Source organism: Chiroxiphia lanceolata, chromosome 9 (genome assembly GCF_009829145.1).
Source record: "Chiroxiphia lanceolata isolate bChiLan1 chromosome 9, bChiLan1.pri, whole genome shotgun sequence".
NCBI classification, from domain to species: Eukaryota; Metazoa; Chordata; class Aves; order Passeriformes; family Pipridae; genus Chiroxiphia; species Chiroxiphia lanceolata.
The window spans coordinates 17418282-17442687 of NC_045645.1; the positions used below are offsets into that span (position 1 = coordinate 17418282).

Genomic DNA, 24406 nt, shown 5'->3' on the forward strand with positions numbered 1-24406 from the left:
AGCTGAAAGACAGCTAGGAATGTCTCTCTAGCAATCCCATGGAAGACAGCTTTGCAATGTGGACCCTCAGTTACTTAGGAAAGAAGACAGATAGGGCCAATACCCTCTAGGAAATGGGTGTTGCCAAAAGTCCCGTGGACTTCCAGGTTTTGTTGTGTCTAATTGCTTCTCACAACTATCTCTGAATCAACACCTTCCAAACATCTTATTTAAAATAAAATGTTATTCTCAGCTCAGCTCAGCCTCATTCCAAACTGCTGACCTTGCTCAGATGCTGCTCTGAAGGATGCGTTGTATGAATTCTGTCATCTGGAAAATGCTGTCTTACCAGCTTTCAAATGGCACCTATTTATACAGGGAAACAAGTTACAGATTCATACTCATCCACACTCCTTAATGAGAGGCCTGGGAACTTTGCCTGAGAAAGAGGTGAACTTCTCTACTCTGAACATTTTGGTCTTTCAGTTGTTTGGATACATCTCCAATTGTGTGCCTGATTCTCACAAGATAGGCTTTCTCATGGATTGTTTTACTTTTACTTACCTGATCTAAAGTTGTTTGAGACACAGAATATTCTTCAATATGCAAGTTTTCCTTATTGGAGACTATTAACCGAAAAATCTTAGCCAGGAGAGGAGGAGCAAATCTGATACTGCAGCATGTTGTAGTGTTTCTCCTCTCTGTAAACTCCAGGGAAGTTTCATGCGTATGAATTGCTCAGCAGGAGTAGGAATCTGGAGGCAACCCAGACTTTGGAGCTCTGATTTTCAGAGTGACAATGTAGCCATCTCCAAACCTGGAAAGCACATGTGGATTTGGGAATTGGATGAAGAGATGGTTTCATCGTTCAGGAAGGAAATTAATTTTCTGCAGCAATGAAAACATTAACAGTATTTGAAAGCTATTGCATAAGATGTAGCTTTGTAAGAAGCCCTGTATTTGCCCTGCAGAAGTGGTGCATAGCATAACTGTTGAAATGAGATCTGCTCAAATTATCTGGATTACCACAGAGTTGCACCCAGAAATGGGTCTAGTTCTTCACGTGTACTGAAGAATGGTACACGTGACATACACTAAGTTTTTCCATTAAAAAACACCATAAAAATATTCTACTTACTTGTATTTTAGCTCCTGAATTGTGCCTAGGCATTTGAAGGTACCTTTCACCATGATGGCTAAACGAGTACAGAGGGCTTCACATTCTTCCATACTTTCAAAACAGAGAACAGATATTTGAGATAAAAACCAACAGATGAACTTCATTTACTCTTGGATTCTGGATTCTAACTGTGTTTACCTGTGTGAGGTTAGAACCACTGCTCGCCCATCTCTGAGCACACCAACAATAGAGTCCCACAGGAGGCGCCGGGACTGAGGGTCCATTCCAGTAGTTGGTTCATCCTGTAAGGGAAATGTTAGGGCAGTCAGATTCAGAGAATCAGATAAAAAAGAGAAAATCTATTTAGAAACAAGTCACTGTTTGGACTGTAGCATATAATTGCTTCACTGTAATCTGTGCCTTGAGAAAGCACATACACCTTGAGAAGTGCATGAGTGAATGGGTACCAATGGACTTCTTGGCACAAAGCAGTAAGGAAAGAAGTAAGAAGAACCTGCAGGTAAGAATACAATGCTGTCTGTATAGGCTACAGCTCCAGGGAAGCAAATGCTTTTTCTGGGCAGCCATGCTTGTAAGAGGAGAACGAGTTCTCACCAAGTAATTTTCTTACATAAACATACAGGACATTGCTCAAACCAAGAAACTAATGTAGTTACCCTGATTTACACCTGCTAAGGATCTGGTCCTGCACAAATCAGTTAACTCAGTTAGTGCCAAAAATGTAAAGAAAATTTTGGATAGAAAAATTTTGTTGAACATTTTGTCTTAAGAAATTATGAGAAAATATTTTATCTGACTGTTTCCTATGCAGTCAGAATACATGTAAAGGCGTATTAAATCACACTGAGAACCATGCTACTAAAATTTTATTAAAGTACGTCTTTTAGCCTACAGATTAAGGTGGCACAGTATAATCTAAAGAATTTTTGTAGTAATTGCATATAGAATTTCTCTTTAGATATGCAATTATCTGATAACTTATTTTGATAAGAACTACATTTCAGCATTCTTCACGAAGCCCAGCCATGAAAGTGAAACATTTCAGCATTGTATAGTGTTCATAAAATCTGTGTAATTTATTCCAAAGATATTAAAGGCTGCAGAAGGGTAGCTATCTTCCTCTATTCTGCTAGAGATGGCAGCAAGGTATTTGCAGAAGATCGTCTTTTACATGAGCAGCTACACTCTGACAAACAAGCGGCTGACTGAAAACCAAACAAGGATTTAAATTTGGATTTATCTGGATTATAGATTTTATCTCAAAACATTCTTTGTTGAAGATCTTTCTTTCATAATCACTTGAGATCCATTGGAAACATAGTTATGCATCCCAGTTTATGCCTGAAATTAAAGAACTCAAAATTAAAATAGATGTAAGTTGAGGGCAGAAACGAGCTTGCCAGGACTGTCATAAACCTCTTTGTACCTCTTTAGCAGGCAGGTCACGAGGTGTTCCACTGCACTGTCACAGAGCTGTGACATGACTCTTACCAGCAAGACGAGTGGTGGGCAGCCGATCAGCGCAATGGCAGTGGAGAGCTTGCGCTTGTTGCCCCCGCTGTAAGTGCCAGCCAGGTGGTCTGCGTACAGAGGAAGGCCCAGCTTCTGGATGCCCCACTCAGCGACCTGTGAGAAAGACTGTTTTTCACACAGCAGCTAATGCATAACAGACAGGATTGCTGATACATTGCTCTTCTGGCAGAAAACATGACAGTCCCCTGGGTTTTAGCATATTCATTCTGGAACTGGACCAGGAAAGTACAAAAAATTTATGATGATGATGATGATGATGATGATGAGGGGAGCTCCAACTACTTGAGCGAAAGCCATAAAGCAACCTCAGCTGTAGACTTCCTATCTGCAAGAATTTAAATTACTTTCTTCTGGAATCTTCACGTTTTCTTTCTTATATATAAACAACTTTAAAGACAAGAACAAAAGAGCAACCAGTGCAGTTCTGAGTCATAGCAATTGCATCTTTAGCCTTCCACTTTTGCTGCCACAGTTTTGCAAGTACCACTAATGCCTGAGAACCTGCATTTGTTAGTGCAATCTTGTACTTAACTGTCTAAATGACAGGAACCACTTCCAGGACTTCAACACACAGGATGGCAAGTCCACTTTGGAAATTCTGTCCTGTTATGAACGCAGTTAATCATCACAAATAATCCCTATAACTATCAAAAGCAAGATTACTTTACCCTCTTGATTTCCTCTGCTGGAACCCCCCGCAGGCGTGCATATAAGTAGAGATGTTCTCGTCCTGTGAGCAGGTCATCAATGGCATCAAACTGAGGGCAGTATCCCATGTTTTGATGGACATGAGAAATTTGGGTCAATATACTGGAGAAACAAAGGAAAGAATCTTTGTTCTGTAATACTAGCTTTAAGGTAAAGAAGAACAGTTTGAATTAAATCTTTATTTTCTGGGGCAACAACTCTCTTAAGAGGAGAATGAATTCTTCCAGATAAAATGTTCTACTAAAATATCTGTCTGTATATTAGAGCAAGGAGTATATTCTTAAGTCATCTCTGTCCTGGCTAAGTGTAAGCCCATTTCCCCTCACCCTTTTTCCTGTGTAAGTATAGAAACAGCCAGAGGAAAATCCCAAAGCTCAGATCAAAGTACCCTGCTGGACTGGTTATCTTATGTTTGTGAGCTCTTTTCACTAGATCTAATTGCCTTGTCCCACTGTTGGCACTACTACAACTTAGCCACAGATTCTAAACAGAGTGTCAAAGGTATAAAATACTTTATGGGTGTTAGCTGTGGTCTCAGTGCCATAGAGCTGCTAGATCACTGAGAGTATGATCTGGACAGTTCTACTCCACTAAAGGGATTATCACAGGGTTTTTTTTTAAGGTACTTACCTACTGCCAGCCACTATAGCATCTCCAGATGTCACATCAGTATCTCCAGTCAGCATTTTGAATGTTGTTGTTTTGCCAGCCCCATTCACTCCCAAAAGGCCAAAGCACTAAATTGCAAAATTTATAATATTCTTTAGTATTTCCAACTTGCAAATCAGTAGTGTCATAAAATCTGAACTGATCCATGGAATGTAATCTAGTGTTATTGAATAACCTACCTCTCCAGGACGGATGCCAACACAGAGTCTGTCCACTGCAGGCTTGCGCTGACCTGCATAAATCTATATTGACGGGGGAAAAAAAGAGAAAATTCCTATTTCAAGACATCTACAGCAAAGAAAATCTTATAAATTTTTTTAGTTTAATCCTTTTGGGATGAGGCAACTTCAGAACTAAGGAGTAAATAAAAAAATTAATAAGCGTAAGCATTCTACAAGGTCAGAATTTATTTACATTAAATAAACCTATGATGATCCCTAAAAATACCAGTTTTTCTGCTTTTCTACAACCATTTATTTCATATATTTAGCACTAGGAGACAGACTGAATGCTTTGCTGGGACAAAGTATCACAGAATATTCTGCGTTGGAAGGGACCCACAAGGATCATCGAGTCCAGCTCTTAAGTGAATGGCCCATACAGGGAGTGAACCCACAATGCTGGCATCGTCAGCACCAAGGCTCTAACCAGTCTGAGCCAGTCTCAGGGGATCTCTGACAAGCAAACCAAAGTGGAACAATACAGCAAGACAGGATGAAGAATGACACCCCAGTTATCTATTCATGAGATCCCAGTAATGTGTGTAATCTTTATATTTGTGTAGCTCAAGCTTGCATGCATTCTTATAGCATAACTCAGATGCCTTCAATGTCTGGAAAGAAGATAGATTAGGAATAACTGTAGTTCTCAATGTGAAAACAACCAAATAGTTTACTTGAGATTGAAACTCACCTATTGAAAAAAAAAAGCAATGTAGAAAAAAAGACTGGTAGTAGAAATGGACACTCAATAGATAAGCCATGTCAGATCATTAGAGGTAAAAACCCCAACTTAAGCAGGGAGAGTTGCACTGTCCTTGCAGGACTTCCCTATTTATTTCTAGTCAAAGGAAATAACCTTGACTTCTAAAATGTTTATTATTTTCTAAGGCACGAGGTTGATTTTGAAAACAATACTACCTGAATCCACAGCTGAAGTACATTCTGAAAGAATGAATTTACATTAGACTTATTTGTTTCATTCTTCTCAAAATATTACCTTGGTCAATTCCTGTAATTCTAAGATATCTCTTCTGTTTTCTCCATTCATAATTCTTTTTCTTTCTTCTGCAACATCCTCATCTTCACAAATAATAGGTGACATGGCAGTCTCAGCAAACCTGGAAAAAAAACAAGATACTGAGTTGCTCTGGGTGCAGAATAACAGAATAACAGTGTGAAACTATGGCTAATCAATTGCCAAAAATGTGACTAGTGGAAGTAGTGAGATTGAAACTTCACAGCATGACATTGGCTGGAATATTCCCACTGTTGGGAGAATCCCTGACCTCTGAAAGTTAATCTCTAAATACTAAAAAGGGAGGAAATTACTCTCTCAAAAGAACATGATTTGTCAGTCAGTGATATGACAAAAACAGCCCCTAAGCCACAGCTTTCACTATTTTGCTGCTCTTAGTAGCTAGTGATAGTTCCATGGAAGTTTTGAGTAGCTCTGTCTGTAAAATGGTATTTTTATAATTGTACCAATTAGTACTCTCGTTGGCAATCTTGAACAGGACTGAATGACCCACTCACACCTGTTTTCATCAAGGAAGAGGCACACTGGTAAAGCAGAGAGGGGAAGTTTGCATAGTGTCCAGGCTACAACTGTCCTGTGCCCAAGACTGGAATTGCTGTCTTGGGATGTCAGGCTAGTACCTCATGACAGTACTTAGGACACAACAAACTTTCCAAGTAATTTTAAAATCTCACTATTGCAGTGTCTTAAATGAAAAAATATTACATTACAGTCTTACTTCAAAAAAACTCAACTTTTAAAATAAAATATTCTTAAATCCTGTCAAGATAATGAACATTTTTAAAAGCTTTCTTGACTCAGGGTATCAATAAATTAAGGTGAGATCAGTTAAGTAAATAGAAAAGTAAAAAGCTGACAAATTCAGAGAAAAATAAAAAAAAAAAGAAAAAAGGGACATAGAAACATAAAAAAGACACTCATCCTGTTAACAAAGGAACATTAATAGAAGCTTTCAGACAAACCATCTTGTGGAGAACAAACGGCGCTGCATAAGGAGATTCAGAATGAAGTACACAACCCCTTGAACAGCCATGGCAACCAGGTTCTTTCCAACAAAGTCCCACTGAAAGGGATTGGAAACATGCTCCTCGCCTTCGGAGAAAGAGCACCAGAAAGAAAGGTGAAATACTGCTAGAAAAAAACACCGCTCTTCAGAACAACAGGCCTAATCCTAACGGTTTACTGCACTTTATTTCCTCATGATCAGTTAACAGTTTTCATTTTTCAGTGTCTTACAAAGATTCTTAACAAAATGCACTCCAAGCTCAGCTGCTGCATAAGAGTAAAAATAATATAAGCTCTCTGAATATACACTAATTTAGGTATCATAACATGAAACTTGCATAGATTGTGTGAAAAGACACCTATTTTCTGAATAAAATATGAGTTCTGCTCAATAACAATATGAGATGAGTTCTTCTGTATGACTATTCTTTTAATAAGTTGTCTGCTATTCTTTAATAAGTTGTCTGATATCAAAGGCAACCACATCCTAAGAGGATGTATTTGAAGAACAACAGTCACTTTAAACATTAACCAAATAATTCAAATGAATGACATAATATATCCTCCTGTAACGATCTAAGGAATTCTGAACAAAGGATAAAAAAGACACCAGAGTCTGGCACTGCACAAATGGGTTCATTTCCAATGCAGACTACTGGTTGAGCCGTGGAGTTCTGGCAGCGATATCAGAAGCTGTCTTCCTTCAGAGAAGGTGAACTTTCATAGTCCTCATCCATCTGATGATGTGAGAGGTGAGACTTTCAGAAACTTTACTACTTTTCCAAGATAACACTTCCAGACATCTCATCCAAGGTCAGGACACATGACACGGATATAACTTGTTGCTTACTGGCTTTACTTACCAAACCTTGCATATACTTCAGTCACAGCTTGGTTCATGGCCAAGTCGATGAGCCCACGGCCCAGGCAAAAATGTGGGAAGACAGCAGTACATTTTTCAATGTTTTGTTAAACTTCAGCAAAGACTATAAGAAACAGAAACAACATAATAAGCTGTTGAAACTAGATTGGCTTAAGAAAACGTAGCAACATAAGTGAAAAGTTTTTTGCCATGTCAGAGAAACTGGATGTTCTGTGCTCTTACAACACAGAAAACACAGAGTATTTATCAAGTTACATGCAAAGCAACATAAAACGCAGCACAGCAGAATGCTGGTATACATTGCACCAGAGAAGGTGTTTTTCAAAAACTGTCAATGAGGAGAAAAAATAGTCTTTGTAATGAAGTATTACTCTGTGTAGCAGAGAATGTAATTCTGGTGGTAACATGTAAGCTGCTGTGGGGCTGTGTTTTGGATTTACGCTGAAAACAGTGTTGATAACACAAGGATGTTTTAGCTATTCCTGAGCTGTGCTTGCACAGCGTCAAGGTCCTTTCTGTTCCTCACCCCATCTCACCAGCAAGGAGGCTGGGGGTGCACAAAGAGCTGGGAGGGGACACAACCAGGACAACTGACCCCAACTGACCCAAAGGACGTCCCAGACCATATGGTGCCATGCTCAGCACATAAAGCTCAGGGCAAAAGAAGCAAGAGGGGGACATTCAGAGTTTACAGCATCTGCCTTTCCAAGTTAATCTTTATGTGTGATGAAGCCCTGCTTTCCTGGAGATGGCTGAACATCTGCCTGCTAATGGACATTATAAATGAATTCCTTTTTTTTTTATTGTTTGTGCATGCAGCTTCTGCTTTACCTATTAATCTGTCTTTATCTAAACCCATGAGTTTTCTCACTTTTAGTCTTCTGTTCTTTACCCCATTCCATGGGGCGTGTGTGTGTGGTGTGTAGTGAGTAAGAGACTGTGTGGGCTTGGTTGATGGCTGGGATGAAATCATGACAATAGTCAGAGCTGCCACAATACTGAAAAGTACTAGTGTCTGGGCATAAATACACAGTAGACTTTAGTGCAACAGTGTAAGTGCCAGCAGCAGTCTAGCTGCATGAGCACTGAATCCAGAGAAGGGCCATCTTTCCTCTGGAGATATGTCTATAACAGATACACCTTTTCAAAGGTAACAATGCTGCCATGATGTCCCATAGACTGAATGGCACTAGACTAAACCCTGTTCTATCAAGAAGCACATCTGTGAAATGCAGGAACAGCAGGGACAGTATTGTCAAGTTGGTCCTTGAAACCCATGAATTTAACCAAGATCTGTTTCTCCTTTATAGCAAAGAACAATGCTTGATCAGCACAAAGTGTTGAAAATGCACTATCAGTAATGATAGCTAATTGGACGCTGTCAGATGTAGAAGGGGTGTCAAACATAATGGCCAGAGCTTGAGCAACTGTAGAGGTGATAGCAGTAGTGCATACAAGACAACAGCACTTCATAAACCGATCTCTTAGCCTCTCTAAGAACTAATTTTGGCACTCGCTGTATTCTGTCACGTTCCTGGTGGTGGTTAAATTCATTTTTTGACAGTTCTCAAAATGTAAGTAGAACATCTCCTCTAACACATAAACCAGCAGGAGTAAGTGCCTACCATCTACATCTTCCCACACAACACAGGCTGCAGAAGCTAGCATGAAGTACTGTGCTGCCACCTCCCCAACTGGGAAAGTGTACAGAAGTTTGCTCTTAGGTATGAAAACACTCAATGTCATTCCTTGCGTGCGCAGTCCTACATACCAATTGCTCTGAGTCACTCTCTCTGGGTTAACTGCTCACCTGTACTGCAGTTACTCAGCAAGTTTCTCAGTCATTTATTGCCAGAAAAAAAATGGTAATGTAGAGAAAGACAGTTACTGTTAGGGATGGTTATGCTTGGATGCTCTTTGCACAGCTCTCTAAAGGCAGGGGTCAATAAAAACATTACTTACCGGGTTATTTTCAAATAACTCCAGGATGAATGTAATGGCACTGCTGTTGATCCCCACAAAGAGATTAATGCAAGACAATGCAACATAAGCAGTGCTAGGGACACTGAAGAAAGAAGAAGCAGGGTACATCATGGGAATTACTGCCCACCTGCATGCAAAAGATAGAAAAACTATGATAACTTCTCAGTATTCTTATGTCACTTGGCCTAAAGAAAACACAGAGTTGAGCTTTCCTCTCATCCTAAGTGTATGTAATGGTGTAACCAACAGAGATCCACTACAGTATTCTCTCCCTGGTTACTACATAAGAATTTTTTCTGCTCAGTTTTTTTGCTATTGAAATGCAGGACAATCGACACGGCTAAAATTGAGAAAACTTAATGCTAGCACGGTTGTTATCACCCCATCTCACTGGATTGTACACCATGAGGGACAAATGAAGAAACGTTACACAGCGTTCTGCTTAGCTAGATATTCCTCACCCCTTGGAACTGTCCAAAGAAATTACAAACTGTAAATTTTTATATTCTTTTCTAAGTCCTCTACCAATGGCTTGTTTTTATTCCTGATTTGGAGCTTCCTGTGTCATGATTTCTGGGAAATGGCAAATGCACATGCAGCAGCCTGAGAGGGGGTATTCCTCTGGAATAAACTTAAAATGCTTAGCAACAACCAATCTGATCAGGGAAACTCAGTAACATCAACCTGAATTGTTTAACAGGACAAGATACATGCAGTCAGAAAGAATCATTCTAGTTTCCTATTGTGACTGCAGCTGGACACAAGGGTTAATATACAATTTTACAATTTGACTTTTCTTTCCATTTTTTGAGTAGCAAATTATGAAATTATTGAAGTGACTGCCAAAAGCGATTATACTTTTTCTGAAAATTTCATCTTGGCTGATGCTTTAAAATATGCAAAGACATTTAAGATGTCCATCCATACAGCCATGAATTACCATATTTTAAAAAAAACATACAATGCCACAGGTAACTTATTAAAGATACCACTACTGTACTTTAAAAAGACATAATGAAAAATTAAAACTAATTAATATTCTGATAGCAGTTTACAGAGATTAAATGCTGATAATGCTTTGCATTTTCTGAGGATTTTCATTCAAAGAACACAATAACTTCAGAAAATTAAAGCTGGTTTGCACAGAAAAAGAACTGTTCCCTCTTAAGCTCCATTTGTGATATTCATAGGAGGATATGAAAAGATTAATTTCTCTCTTTAAGTCTAGAAATAAATCTTATCAATTGCTTTGCCTAGACTACATCTGCTGAAGGGCTATCAGGAGGACAATTTTATAGATAAAAATATATGATCACCAATTAAATAAGAGAAATTAAATGAGACTGAATTTCAGTTGGCCTTATAAAATGCTGTTTTGTCAACAAAAATGTTCATTTCAATTTTAAAAGTGTTGAGACTTAGTACTCTTTGCCCTTGGGTTAAATCCTGAAAGATATTTTAGTAGTGGCTGTGAACAAACACTAAATTCCTACACAATGCACAAGGAAGAAAGCAGCAAACTGAACAAATATATTTTCCTGTAAGGATCACAGTTAATGTTTAAAAACATAGGCAGTGACAAAAGAATCTCCTTTGCAGCATGTGTCCAGGCAGAGTGTGCAAATATCCTGTAGCAGAGACAGAATCCAGTTTTAACCTGTATTGTATCCACTCAGCTCTATTCTTTAAAGCTGGATTTCACTAAGTACTGAGCTCAGTAACATGAAATCATTTCCATGTGAAATACAGGGCCGAACTGCAGGAATGACCTTGACCACTCACCCATACAGAAGCAGCAAGGCAACAAACACAGGCAGATTAGTCGGAGAAGTGTATGCTTTCTTGTCAAATCCAGCGAATATGGCCACACCATTCCAGCACTCAGTGAGTAATTCACCTGCCACAGCACAGGGTGAAGATCAGTGTGTAAGACCTGAGAAGGTCTGCAAACATATCCAGATCCTACACATCATTCCAAAAAGATTTTATATTGAGGAGCACCAGAATTTGAGTTAGACTAATGACACTGAATCTTTTGGATCAAAGGGTCCCTGGCAACACTCAACATTTTTCTGAGATGTCTTTTATCAGACTGTTCATTAAAAATACAACATACATTTTGTTTCTTAGATTATGGTTTGTGAGTCAATTATTTTATGGTCCTGCTGCCAGGCTTCCCACAAAAAGGGGCCATAGGTATGCAAGGGAAGTGGTGTTTCTGGTGATGCAAAGGAAAAAGCTAGTTACTTGAGCCACATTCCTGGGAGGGAGGTTAAATGCTTGGCTACTGCTCAATCTCTCTGTTCAGTATTAGTAGCACTACTGTGAAATGCACAGAACTCCCCATGCAGAATGGAGGGTGGTGTTTCACAGAACTGCTAAAATCACTTAATACCTTTGCATCATGCTGTCAAGGGCAACAGCCAAGCAGAATTCCTGTCAAGGAAGCTGCTGGGAGGCTGCTGTGAACAGCAGGAACAAGAACTCAGAGACCTGCTTTTTTCCCCCTCATTTACTAAAATAATGCTTTGATTTATCTTCTCCTGAGAGAGCACTTTCAAAGCCTGAAGAGTTTTGGGCTTTTCAAGTATTTCAAGCTTTTTTTTTTTCTTTTTATTTCTTTTTCAATTCTATGTTTATGGTTTCTTATTGCATAAGCCCTTGGCTGCTTTCTTTGTTGAGACAGCATGGCTGGAAAACTAGCCCTGCTGCCTCAGCCAGGCGAAGAATTGTCTCCTTTGTGACAAAGTGGCCAGAGGAGTGACAGGAGGGAAGCTGAGCCCTGTCTAAACAAGTCTGGACCTGTGGTATAAATCTTTTCAGAACAACACAGTGACCATAATACAGAGACCTAAACAAAGATATCTATGTCATTTTAGATATCCTAGAGTATTTTGTCAGGCCTACAGCTACTGTTCCAGCAGCCAGTGAATCCTACCCCACTTAGATTTCTTGGACATCTTGAAACACGTTTTGGGTCTTCTAGAGGACAGGAGTGACTAGCACCAAGCAGTGAGGCTTTTCCCTGCTATGGTAAATTGTACTTTATTATATAGTCAGTTGTAAGGACTGGAAATCCTAAGACGACAAAAATTTCAGCTTTGTAGTTGAATAACGAGTTATGCACCTAATTATTTTCTGCATCTCTAATTAGTTCAGAGGTCAGATCCTTACCATGCTCTTCGAGAAACACTTAAAGAAATTTATACTTTACAATGCTTAGAATCACCTTGACTTAATTCACCGATTAGTTCCCAGTTCATGCACACCCAGGATAACCACAAGCTGTGAAATCAGACCAGCAGTTACTTACTATGTCCCACGTGAAGTTAGTTAGCCAATAGATAACAGGGCTCACACCACTGACGAACTGGAGATGCTTGGCTTTTGTTACACGTTCTTGAATCAGGTATAAAACAAAACTGGCTGGTATAAAGGACACGGCAAAAATCACACAGATGGCAACAACAGCATCCACTGAGTGGTCAGTCTAAAACAGAGCACAAGAAGGAACTGTGAGCATGGGAATGGATGCAACACAACACTATATGAGCATTTGGGGAATCTGGAGGGTGTTTTAAGATCTAGAAGTAGCAAGGCTACTTTTAAGTAGAAGACTTCTCCAACTTCAAAGTGTGCTAGTGTATTTTCCCAAGCTGTTTTGGAGACTGTAGCTAACAAATATTGCACCATTCTCTGATCTTTCACTTGTCTTCATTCTGTGTAACTCTCTCTCTATATATCTCAGTTTGACAGCCTTTCCCATATGAGACATCTCAAACTAGACATAAAGGCACAATAGCTGAAGTGCTCTGGTAGCTGGGAAAAGAGGAAGGTAAGTTGAAGACAGTGAGATGAAGCACAGATTTTGTCTCTGTGCTATAATGCACAGTTTTCAGTTTTACTGAATTTTGAACTTAATAGGAGATGTGAGTGGAAAGTCTTGGCTTTTTAGGGACGTATTTCTCAAGAAACAATGACTTCTAAATTCTGGAATACACCAACCCTACAACATGCCATTGAAAATCTACCTGTGTGATGTCCTTGGTACCAAAACAGAGGTTGTTGACTTCTGCCTTCCTGAAGTCAGTTAAGAACAATTTCTCATTCCATTTTTCATTACACATTTTATTTCACAAGTACACGTATAGGATTTGGAGCATGAACAGACTTCAGAATCTTCATGCTTGAGAATCAACAGAAACATGCAATCATATAACCACTGGTCATAGTTCCTGCGTATGATGAGAATGAACTCTTACAGGAATATAATGAGACAGGAATACATTCTTGTTTAGAATAAAACTTCAGGGAAAGGCCTCCACAATCTGTCCCTGGACCATTTCTCCTCAGAGTGTGAGTATCCTGGAGGTCACAAGCTGCCAGGAGATGGAGGGGTAAAAGCCAGAAGCAGAGCACAGACAAACTTACACAGTGACTTCAGAGAGTTGCTCCTTGGTGAGGTTCAGAGGATGGTTTATAGCAGTGATCCCATGTTCCTCAGGGGCTTGGCCAGTCCGCAGGTTAGCTCTAAGGATTGCATTATTGGCTACATTGAGGAACTAACCATAGCATGCCAGCCTTTATTGTTAAACCACACCTGAAAGAGTCAGAAAGCACAGACTCATTTAAGAAGCCTTCACTAATAACCCTGAGCTGCAGGAGAAAACTTGGCTGCCTTTTATCTACTTTGGTGGGCATTGTCAGCAGGGGCGAATCCAGCACCAGGAATTCATAGTTTCTAGGCACAGTCCTGCAGGAGGAGCTCACATACTATGCTTTTAAAAGCATTGGACAACTGCTGTTGAGGGATTTTATAGAAACACATTTTAAAATGTAGTGTACTCCTTGGAATATTTAGGACAGCAAGAAGCACTGAGAACATAGTTAAAAAAAATCTCACATTTGAAATACTATAAATAAGAATTACTTATAATATAGGTACAGTGTTAATGCCAAGTTATTTCTGAAGTATAGCATTTCAGCTCTTCTTGCATTCGGGAATGCCACCAGCAATATTCTCACATTTTGAAATCTATGTCAAGAAAGATTGTGAGATAGTAGGCTACTTCCAGCAAATACCTTAATATTATCTTCAGTTTCCATGTATTTAAGGAAATTAGGGAATTCTTTAGCAGCAGCCAGTGAAGTTTGTCCCTAAAATAAAAAAGGTTAAAGATCAGCATTCTGGGTGAAATCTGATGCTTCAAGTTTTAGGCTTTGTAACAATGCTTTAGTAAGGGACCAAAAAACAACCAACCAACCAAGCAAATAAAAAAAAATCTTGCTTACTCCTGTAACATTCATCATTTGGCCAAGATCACTTAAAAAATTGACAACTTGATCTCCAGAGACATGAAGGACTGGAAGTCTTCCTCCTATAGAATTCCTCCATATCTAGCAAAGAGGAAAAGTATCATCAATAACTCGTACCATAGACCCAGAACTGTGTATTGATGGAAACACTAAAAATCCACTTAATAACAGTTTAATTTTTATAAATCATGTATTTCACGTATAGTGATTTCTACTCTTTTACTAACAAGCTGTATTAGGTCTTCATAAGGCTTACAAGTAATAGAAGTTCTATCAGTTTCTAAGAGGTTCATGCCAGCATCCTAAGAAAATTATTTAGATAAAAGATTTGTAGGAAACAGTAATTTCTACAGTGCAATATCTTTAAATCAAGATAATTGACATATAATGGTTTAGACAGCATGGAGGACTGAGGGCAGCGCAGAACTCAGTTAAAATTTAGATGCCCTGAGAGGAACAGGTATTCACCAATGCTGGTACCAACCAGTACTCCATAATGATAAATATGATTGCACAAGATGAACTGAAGTCTAATCCCATATAAAGCAATGTATGCACATGAATAAGCAGATATTCTGTGAAGGAAGCCAGTCATCCATCTGCTCTCTTTGAAGTGAACTCCTACTGCTGATGAAAAAAGGAAATAAGTATGCTTCAGTCTAACCAGTCATCTTTCTAAGCTTAGTATCTGCAGTGTAGACATCACACTGGGGTTAGCTGATGCCTCTCCCTAAGTGTGCAGCACTAGCGGAATCTGGTTTATAACTACAGCACGTGCACAGAGCAGGGATGAGGAATTGTGGTTGTTACTTCTGTATTTAATAGGCTGGTGTCTAGGTTTCATCTTTTCAGGTCCTTTTTTTGAAAGGTTTATATTTTTTCTGCAGCACTTTGAAAGAGCTGTGTCAGAGCACTAGCACAACATTCTGCACTATTGTACTGTAACTTTCCACCACTCAGTTTCCATTAATTGACATCCTGTAGATAATAAAACTGTGATAGTTCCATTGTGCCCCTCTGGCCTTCATCCTAGTTGGGGGAGTTCAAACAAATATAACCCCTCATCTTTATAAGACCTTTCCTGATCCCCAACCTATTTCCCACTGAAGCCATCTCTTTGTTCTACACTATCTGTCACAATTCCCCTTGGCCATTTCCAGAAACATTGTGAGGCTCCCTGGTTAAACATTGTTCCTTTATTTACAACCTTAATCTGTGAATTAGTTTCTTACCTTTGCTCATTGACCCAGTATTTACTCTTCAAGCTGAAACAGATAAAGAGAATCCTGTCTCAATGCACAAAACCAAAGTCAATGATATTGCCAGACTTAAATGAAAACTGAATACCTATACTTTGCAGATCTTCAGTGTGCTTCTTATTAATTTGAGTCGTCAGGTTGTCAAGACTTTTGGCATCCCCTGCAGTGTGTTTTTGGGGTTTTGTTTTGTTTTCTGACATGATCGTCTCCAATCATACAGAAACAAGGAAGATTCCTAAAGCAACACACTGGGCCACCCTAATCCATAATTAATTAATTTTAAAAGATGTACCTAAAGCAACTATGACACATGCTAAGAGGAATCAGTCAAAGGCAGTAGCACACAGCTAATATAATGGGAATTTCAAGAACTCTGCCAGGAATTGAAAAAGTAGCAAGCCTGAATCAGAAATAATAGGCCGTGGACCCCGCACAGCTAATTACCATGAACAACACTCAGGCAAGCAGAGGAGCTATCAGTAGGATAGATGTATCTATGTAACATTGTTCTTGGTTGCTCTTAATGCTTCTGGGAAATAAGTGATAATTAACTTAGGCAGATGGTCATGCTGGTGTGCCTATAGTTCTTCAGGGAGGACAAACTAGTATTTCTGCAAGGCAGTTCACCATGCAGTGCAAAGGCAACCGTTTTTCTCACCATTAACACAGTCACCATCAACATGGCTTTCCATCTACACCGAAACAAGTCTGCCTATAAAGGAGTATCTGATTACACAAATGGGTATAACTGAAAATATTTAACTCGCCTAAAATCAGCCTCTCCTAGTCTTACATCAGAAATATGGACATGGTGCTCAAGTCTACAGAACACTGCGGCAAATCAGCTGCTATGTTTATCATTAAATAAGAGTTTCATGGTCAGGTACAAAATACTGCATGCGAAAAATAAAGAGAAATTCATCCCTACCTTCCTTTTATCAAAGTGGGATATGTTTCACCAGAAAATCTGAAATATTTCTATGGGTCAGATCTTGAAGAATTTCTGTGCTGCGTTGCACTCTCTGGTAAGAAATGAAAACCTAATCAATCGCAGTAAACTTTACAGTCTCTAAAGCTATAAACTAAGAGTTTGTCAGAAAAACAGCAAAAGTAGCTTTGATTCAGATAAAACGCTCAGGTTTGTAGTATCACTGAAAGAGAGTAGGTCATTCACTTTCTAACCCAACATACTTTACTAAGACTGTCAGAAGAAATCAAGTTTGTGATGCATGACACAAAACAGTGCACTTCACTCTGAAATCGTTATTTGCAATACAAGTCAGGGCTGCTCAAGACTTTTTCTTCAGTGTGAAAAGAGGAAGCTTTTCAAACAAATTGAGGTCCCAGTAAAAAAAAAAAAAAAGGTAGTTTTCTACAGTTAGCAGCTTTAGGTAAAAATTAATATGAAAACTTCACCTTCACTAGCACATGAGATACTTTGAATGAAAATTACTCTCTTTTTTTCATTTTTTTAAATGAAAATCATGCCACATGAGAAATTTGTTGAGCCTTTTGTAAATACAGGATCTCACACTTGCTGAGTTTATCCCAAGGTAGAATATACTTTGAAAGGTTCCTGGGCAGTTTCAGGAGGGCAAAACTCGCAGCCGGAAATGATCTGATAATGTCCTAGAAAGAAGTCTAATGAACTTTCCAGAAGTTCCTACAGTTGTCCACAGAGAGACAGTGCCGGATGACACAGAAGACACATTACAGATGTCTAGCTGATTCTAGACAGGAAGACTGGAGGCATCTTCATAGTGCTTTCATTAAATGAGTTGTCTATGCTTAGACATAATTCACAATAATTTACATACTGTGCCTTCCCTGTAGACTCAAACTGTTTCATTCTGACAAGTTATACAAAACTATAATATCTTCAAAGTTATCAGGATAATGTTATAATAAACACATTTCATCAAGAGGACTAGAATCCCCATTAACAAATAAAAACCTTCCATCTTACTTGAATCAAAGTTTTAGACTAAAGTTCTCTGAAATACATTAGCATGTGATTAGCAAAATTCAACTCTGTCTCTTGGACAGGGATTACCTGGAAATCAGAAATAACTTGGGATGCTGTAAGTCAGAATACAACCACTTTATTAATTTTTTTTTCTTCATAAATAGGAATTCTACAGATATTTAAAACAACAGTTGTTTTACGAATAGTGATAGAGAGATCAAAGCAAGCTGAGTCAGTATTTTAAGAGATCATGTCACTGAAAGTGTTGTAATGATCACCTCTGGAGTGTTAAAAAAATGTCTAGATGAGGCAGTTGGGGATACAGTTTAGTGGTGAAGATGCACTGCTGGGTTAATGGTTGGACTTGATGATCTTAGAGTTGTTTTCTAAACTTAACGGTTCTATGGCTCTATAAAAACTAGAAATATTTTAGCCATTTGGCTAATGTGCACAGCCTGGTAAACAGGAATATTAAAGCCAAGCAGTGTGCATGGTGAGACATTAAATTAGTGAGCTATTACTCTGAGAGTGGCTGCATTCCTGTTTAATTTCTTAGAAGAGCATTTATAAATGTAAACACTAAACAGGCTGTAATTTTCCTTTGCTCTTGAAAAGAGCAAGCACATTTTATAAAGGGCATTACTCAGATCATAGGAGCAGGTGGGGATGTAGCTCTATTCTCCTCCATACAGCATCAGCGGTTATTAAATTACTCATGTCCATGCACATGCATACAAACATTCATTTTGTCAGCTTAGAACATTTTTTCTACAAATGGAACTGAAAGACACAGAAAAAAATAATACTTTGGGGTTGACCGAATATTAATTTTTCCGTTTTAATGAGATGACCCCACTTCACATTTTTGAAAACTGTGAAATTTTTCTTCATTTTCTTTCCTCTTTCTTCCTCCTTCTCTTCCCTTCTTTAAAGGAAGGTAATCTTCTAAATAGAATTTTCATTGAGGAAAAAGAAAGTAAGATTTTTTAAAGATTATGCAACAAATCGTTAAAATTTTTGGATTTTCTTCTACATGAAAAGTTTGAATTTGGATGAAAAGAGTAATCAAATTTCATTTCAATGGGTAAGCTTTTCCAATATGTCTGAAACTGAATTCCAAATCCCAGCAATTCTTGCTCCCTTAAAAAAATGCACTCAATTCCTTCCATGTATATTTAGCATGGCAAGGTACTTACACAATAATCCCTCTTCAACACTTGCCATGAAACTTTTCTACAAAGATTTATAGCATGAGGACCTCAACCTGTGGTGGTGGGAGGCCTCCTGCCCCTGCAGGACATTCTGGCAGCATGGTGAGTTTCTTGTGAGTGCTGCACTTGCAGGAAGGTGATGGATTCTCAGGGCTCCACTCTTGGCTCAGCAGCAGGCCGCTTAGGTTAGGATGAACAGCAGGTGTGTTCCAGGCAGTTGGCATATTATTGCATGGGTAGTTCCTGTGTAGAGGAACAGAGCTTTAAGCTGTGCAGAAATAATCGTTCATGAGAACTCACATATCCACAAAATCACAATGCTCTCAGAAGCCATTCCCCTCTCAGTCCTTATCCTGTGAGTTACAAATAAGAAGAGCATTTTAGAGCACTTGGTAAACATGAAAAAAAATAATCTCCTCCCACATCTCTACCAAGTTTACTGTCTTTAGTTTGCAGATGGGACACTGAACGAACAAGGGGATTATGTTTGACCCATTAATACACATGAAATCTGCGCTGGACACATATCTTTGTGAAGAAACTATCCTTTTCCTTGCTCATGTGCCATCTTTTCTTTTTTTAAAGTTTCCTCTTTGTTCCTGCTGTACCAGGTAGAGGAGAGGAAAGGGAAAAGAGAGGACAGCCAGAAAAATCAAGTTGCTGTATATAATGACCAGGAAAGAGGCAGGAGAAATGGAACAAATGTCAAAGCATAGCAAGCCAGTGACAAATGGCTCCAAAGCAGGACTCACAGGCAGGTACAACAACAGAAGTTGAAGTTAGAGCTCTACTAATGCTGCCCTCACTTCAGAGTGAGAATAGTTTCAAATCATCCTGTTGGTTCTTCCCAATCTGAGCAATTGCTTCCATACACACCAGTGGGAACAGGAGGAACCTGAAGGGACTCACATATGGAAAGTGCCAGGGAAGCTGTGAAGATTTGGGCCCACCGACCTACTGACATAAATTTCAAGGTTGCTTAACTCTCAATACAAGCCTACATGAGCTGGTTTCCAGGTAGTCACACCAAGCACTGCAAATCATTCCTAATCTAGTGGCCCTGTCATCTTGCTGTTTGTTTGTTACTTTTGACCTGATACTAGATATTATTGCCAACAACGTATCTGAAGCATTGGCTCAGTGAAAAGTCAAGCCAATTCATTCTTGTTTCACTACTCAAGTTCTACTAGTAATACTCTGCTAGGCTTTTGTTCAAGAGAAATTAGCTAGCAACTTACGGAAGAGGCTGATTCCTCATGCAGCGATTTCCAAATCCTGGTTTGTTCAAGAAAGCATGAGTAAGGGAGACCATCTGCTCATTGCCAGGACGTTCATTGCTAAGGGCATAAAATAGGACTTTATAAAATATTTTTTCAAACTGTCGTAGTGGAATACGCATAGGAACTAGAGAAAAACAGTCATATGGCAGAACCAACTGCCTCTCTCCAAATGCTGATAATTCAATTGTTTTATTTTTTAATGTAAAATCCCAGAACCTTCCAAAATGGTTAACAGGATAAACAATGGTCCTTTTCTCCTAATAGTAAGGCATAACTTCTGACATAGTCCAATAGCAATATTCTCCAAAAAAGCTTGAATCCTCATTTCTGTCCTCTCAGCACTGTACTGTCAGTAATCAGAAGATGAAAAACATATTCTGCATTTTCATTTGCTGAGATCTGGATCTCCTGTTAGGCAGGATATGTAATTTTGTAAGTGTAGAGACCACAAATTCAGGTAGGAAGAAGAGACTACCAAAGACAGCAAGGTATTTGAAGGACTATTTGTTAGATGCATTAACAGCTGTTTTCTCTACTTGCACCAATTTTGTGCTATTTTAAATCTGCTGATTCCAGTGGAGTTAATCTTTTTTTATATACCACACAGAGTGAGAAAAGCCCAATGGGACATGGCTCCATGATCCTAAATGATCTTAAATCTCCCATGATCCTAAGTGGTCTCCCATGATCCTAGGGAGGAAAAGGTGTATATATGACAGATGTACTTTAAGTAATTCCTCTTACCTGAAGAAAGTAAACTGTTGTCCATAGATCCAAGGGTGTAATGTTAAGGCGGGATATTCTCCAAATGGAGGAATAATGACTGTAAGTATTAGAGACAGCAACACAAAACTAGAAGGGAGAACAACCTGCAGGGAACACGAAAATTTCACATTAGGTTATTATATATACATTGTAGATTGATTCTGTACTTAATCTCATATATATGTAAACAAAGGAGGGACAGCAGGAATACACAAATCTAATCTAGTTAGCTCCTAACATCAACAATCACTTAAGATTCTGGTTGTCATAGAAGGTATTATGTTAAAAATAAAATGTTGGGCTACTAGTGATTGAATCATGAACTTGGTGCAGGTGACAGTCTCCAGGTAGAAAGAAATAGAAGAGGCAGAAGAGTTGGAATCATAATTACACAGTTAGGAACAACTGTTACCATTTGCAGTACCTCCATTGCTTTCCACTGTGGAAAGACAGTGTTGAGAATGTTGTGGGAAAGAATCAAGAACAGCAAAGTCAGTCAATACTGGGCTAGAAAGTCCTTGTGGCTGCGGGAGGCACGGTGGAACCGTTTGATGAGCAGTGCTTTGATCTGCTGATGTACAAGCTGAAAACCTTTATACTGTCGCGACCCTTTGCCTTCATTTTGATCTCCTGCTTTGCCTACTGGCATTCGAGAAGTGTCATTAGTTTTCAGTGTGATTTGTTCAGCTGGTTTGTTCTCAGTAGGTGTTTTGCCAAGAGCAGAACCATTTTCTTGAGTGTCTCCTAGGTTAAAATGAGGAGCAGCAGATAAGACACTTTATCCTCCATACATGAAGTACCACAAAAATTTTAATGATCTCCAGATTTTACCAACTGTATATATCGCATCATAAGATTGTTTTATTACAACTGTTTTCACTGTGGATGTATTTAGTGACATCAGGAGGTTAACACTCCTCTTACTCAGCAGAATGAACAAGTTAATCATGTCTGTAGTTCTGGACTAATGGACAGGAAAGAAGGACAGGAAAGTATTTTTATAAAACTACTAAAATCATTGACATCTGAGTGCTTGACACTACACTCTCATTTACATAGTTAAGAACCTCATCTAATCTAAATCCAAGTCTTTCTGCTGACTTAATCTTGTTTCTCCGATATCATGTCAGGCCCTAAAAACAGATACTTGCTGACTTACTTTTGTTATTTTGTCAAAAAACGCTATACAAAGGCTGAAGGTTCTGATGCTCCTCTTTACAGGGTGTTCAGAATAAAGAACAGTTCCAAGAAAAGTCCTATCAATACAGATTCATGGATCTATACCTGTTTTTTGTATTCCAGGGTCAGCTTCTGTTGTGACCTTTAGGAAAACCTGCCATAGACAAATACATCTCTCAGTTAAGAAAAGAACAGTTGCAATAATCTGACCTTTAAAACATTAACATCATCCTTCAATGCAACAGAAAAAAATTTGGATACCTTTACAGTACTTCAACTTATTATACAACCGGAGGTCTCTTATGAAATACCTCAGAAAATAAATGAATGAATAAAGATATTAAAAAGAAAGGACATATTTCAGGCTAATGAGTCATGTTCCACAGGGCTACAATGACATAAGGCTTGGATCTTTTCTCTATGTGCTTCTCAAAGATTCTCTGAGTGTGCCACAGTACATGTGAATAGGTTTTGAAGGGCATATTAGGAATCATGAATTACGTGTTTAAGATTAAGAACTGTCTCAGTCAACATTTTGGTGGTTTATGGTAAGATCAGCAAGTATTTTCATCTGCCTGTTACCTCTTCAAGTGGTGTGTCTGAAACTCCAAAACTGCTGAGTCCCAGGTCATCCAGTGTTTCCTCCAGTTCTCTGAAGAGACTGGCATAAGATCGCTGTTTAAAGTTTTTATTGGGCAAAAGGTAAATGAGTTCCTGACCAATGCTTTCAATTAATTTTGCTTCTGGAATATGATGGTGAATTACTTCTGCTAGCTCATTTAGATCTCCTGTGAAAAGTCAAAACAGTGTTCATAGAATGAATATTTAACCATACTAAGCATGATTTCAAAAGTTGTTGTTTGCACAGTGTAAAAGGGGACTGCTTTATTACATAACTCACAGATATCTCAGTTAATTCTGTACTAGACTGTGCTATGTTGCTATTAATTCTTTGGAACTGTGTAGCAGGAAACTATTTCATTTGTTAATAAAGCACAATGAAACCTTCAGGAATATCTACTTAAGTTTTTCTCCTTTGCAGAAAAGTAATTTTTTTTTTTTTCTGAGAAAATCAGTTTCCTTTGCTCTAGATATGTTTCAGTTTTCATTACCAAATTACACATTTTGGTGCAGAGTAGTTCAAAACTCTATACTTTGCTTCTAAGCACACAAAATTCAATTTCATCATCTGTGCCTGAGACACATATATACCAAAAAGGGGCAAAATCACAGAGTAGCCTCATCAAATTCATGTTACATACAATACAAATGTTAGACACAAGGACCAAAGAAGAGGGCTACGAAGCAGACAAGATTGCAGCATAACGAAGACATAGCTATGTGCAGGAATGATGAACCATCCCATTTCTTACCATCCAGTTCCAGCTCTGGAGCTCCTTCTTCATCCCTGGGCACACAGTTGGAGCAGGAACAGGAGCATCCAGATCCACAGCTACAAATTGACTAGCATGGACAAGGAAAAAAGATGAAAGTGCTTCAGATTCACACAAAACAGGATGTAAGGGTTGTCAGTATTTCAACAGCTTGAGTCAGCGAAACATATATCCAGAACATCTTGAACATACTAGACTGAAAAGCCATCTGAAGACTGGATTAAGCAATGCAAAAAACATAATTCCACCTGCACAATCATACCTGTCCATTCTAAATTGCATACAAAATGCCTGGGGAAAGTGATTAGCAGTGGCCATGAGTATACGACTGTGTTGCTACTAAGACTGGAAGCACTATTAGCAGCAGAAAGAATCCAGAACCCTACTTGTCAAACTGTGTGAGGTTGGTTTAGCTGTGGATAAATGTAGACTCTTCCGGTGTCTGAGTTACTACTTAAACTATATAATGTTTAAAATCAGTGTATTGCAAAAGCAAGCATCAGAAGACCTGTATATGAACTAAGGTAACTTGAGAGTTAGAATTGTTCAGCCTGGAGAAGAGAGGGCTCCAGGGAGACCTTCCAGCACTTAAAAGGGGCTACAAAAGAGATGGAGAAGGACTTTTTTACAAGCATGTAGCGATAGACAAGGGGAATGGCTTAAACTGAAAAGGGATAGAGCTAGAATAGATATTAAGAGGAAATTCTTCATTGGGAGAATGGGGGAGGCACTGGAACAGATTGCCTAGAAAAGCTGTGGATGCCCCATCCCTGGAAGTGTTCAAGGCCAGACTGGCTTTAAGCAACCTGGTTTAGTGGAAGGACTCCCTGCCCATGGCAGGAGGGTTGGAACTGGATGATTTTTAAGGTTTCTTCCAA

General features: G+C 38.8%; 1 protein-coding gene across 1 annotated transcript in view; it reads right to left on the reverse strand.

The window, feature by feature from the left end:
* Positions 1–24406, reverse strand: part of ABCA4 (ATP binding cassette subfamily A member 4) — a 71361-nt gene that overhangs the window by 1526 nt on the left and 45429 nt on the right. Inside the window, 33 exon segments of the mRNA XM_032696333.1 lie at positions 544–630; positions 632–700; positions 702–731; positions 733–796; positions 1118–1210; positions 1298–1401; positions 2612–2746; positions 3322–3463; positions 3992–4098; positions 4210–4272; positions 5249–5369; positions 6250–6379; positions 7156–7239; positions 7242–7278; positions 9138–9285; positions 10941–11028; positions 11031–11055; positions 12472–12648; positions 13586–13722; positions 13725–13758; positions 14241–14315; positions 14451–14545; positions 14548–14555; positions 15707–15739; positions 16662–16689; positions 16692–16755; positions 18964–19153; positions 20149–20247; positions 20935–21062; positions 21461–21699; positions 22240–22288; positions 22717–22922; positions 23508–23598. Coding sequence (XP_032552224.1) covers positions 544–630; positions 632–700; positions 702–731; positions 733–796; positions 1118–1210; positions 1298–1401; positions 2612–2746; positions 3322–3463; positions 3992–4098; positions 4210–4272; positions 5249–5369; positions 6250–6379; positions 7156–7239; positions 7242–7278; positions 9138–9285; positions 10941–11028; positions 11031–11055; positions 12472–12648; positions 13586–13722; positions 13725–13758; positions 14241–14315; positions 14451–14545; positions 14548–14555; positions 15707–15739; positions 16662–16689; positions 16692–16755; positions 18964–19153; positions 20149–20247; positions 20935–21062; positions 21461–21699; positions 22240–22288; positions 22717–22922; positions 23508–23598 — 3180 coding nt within the window.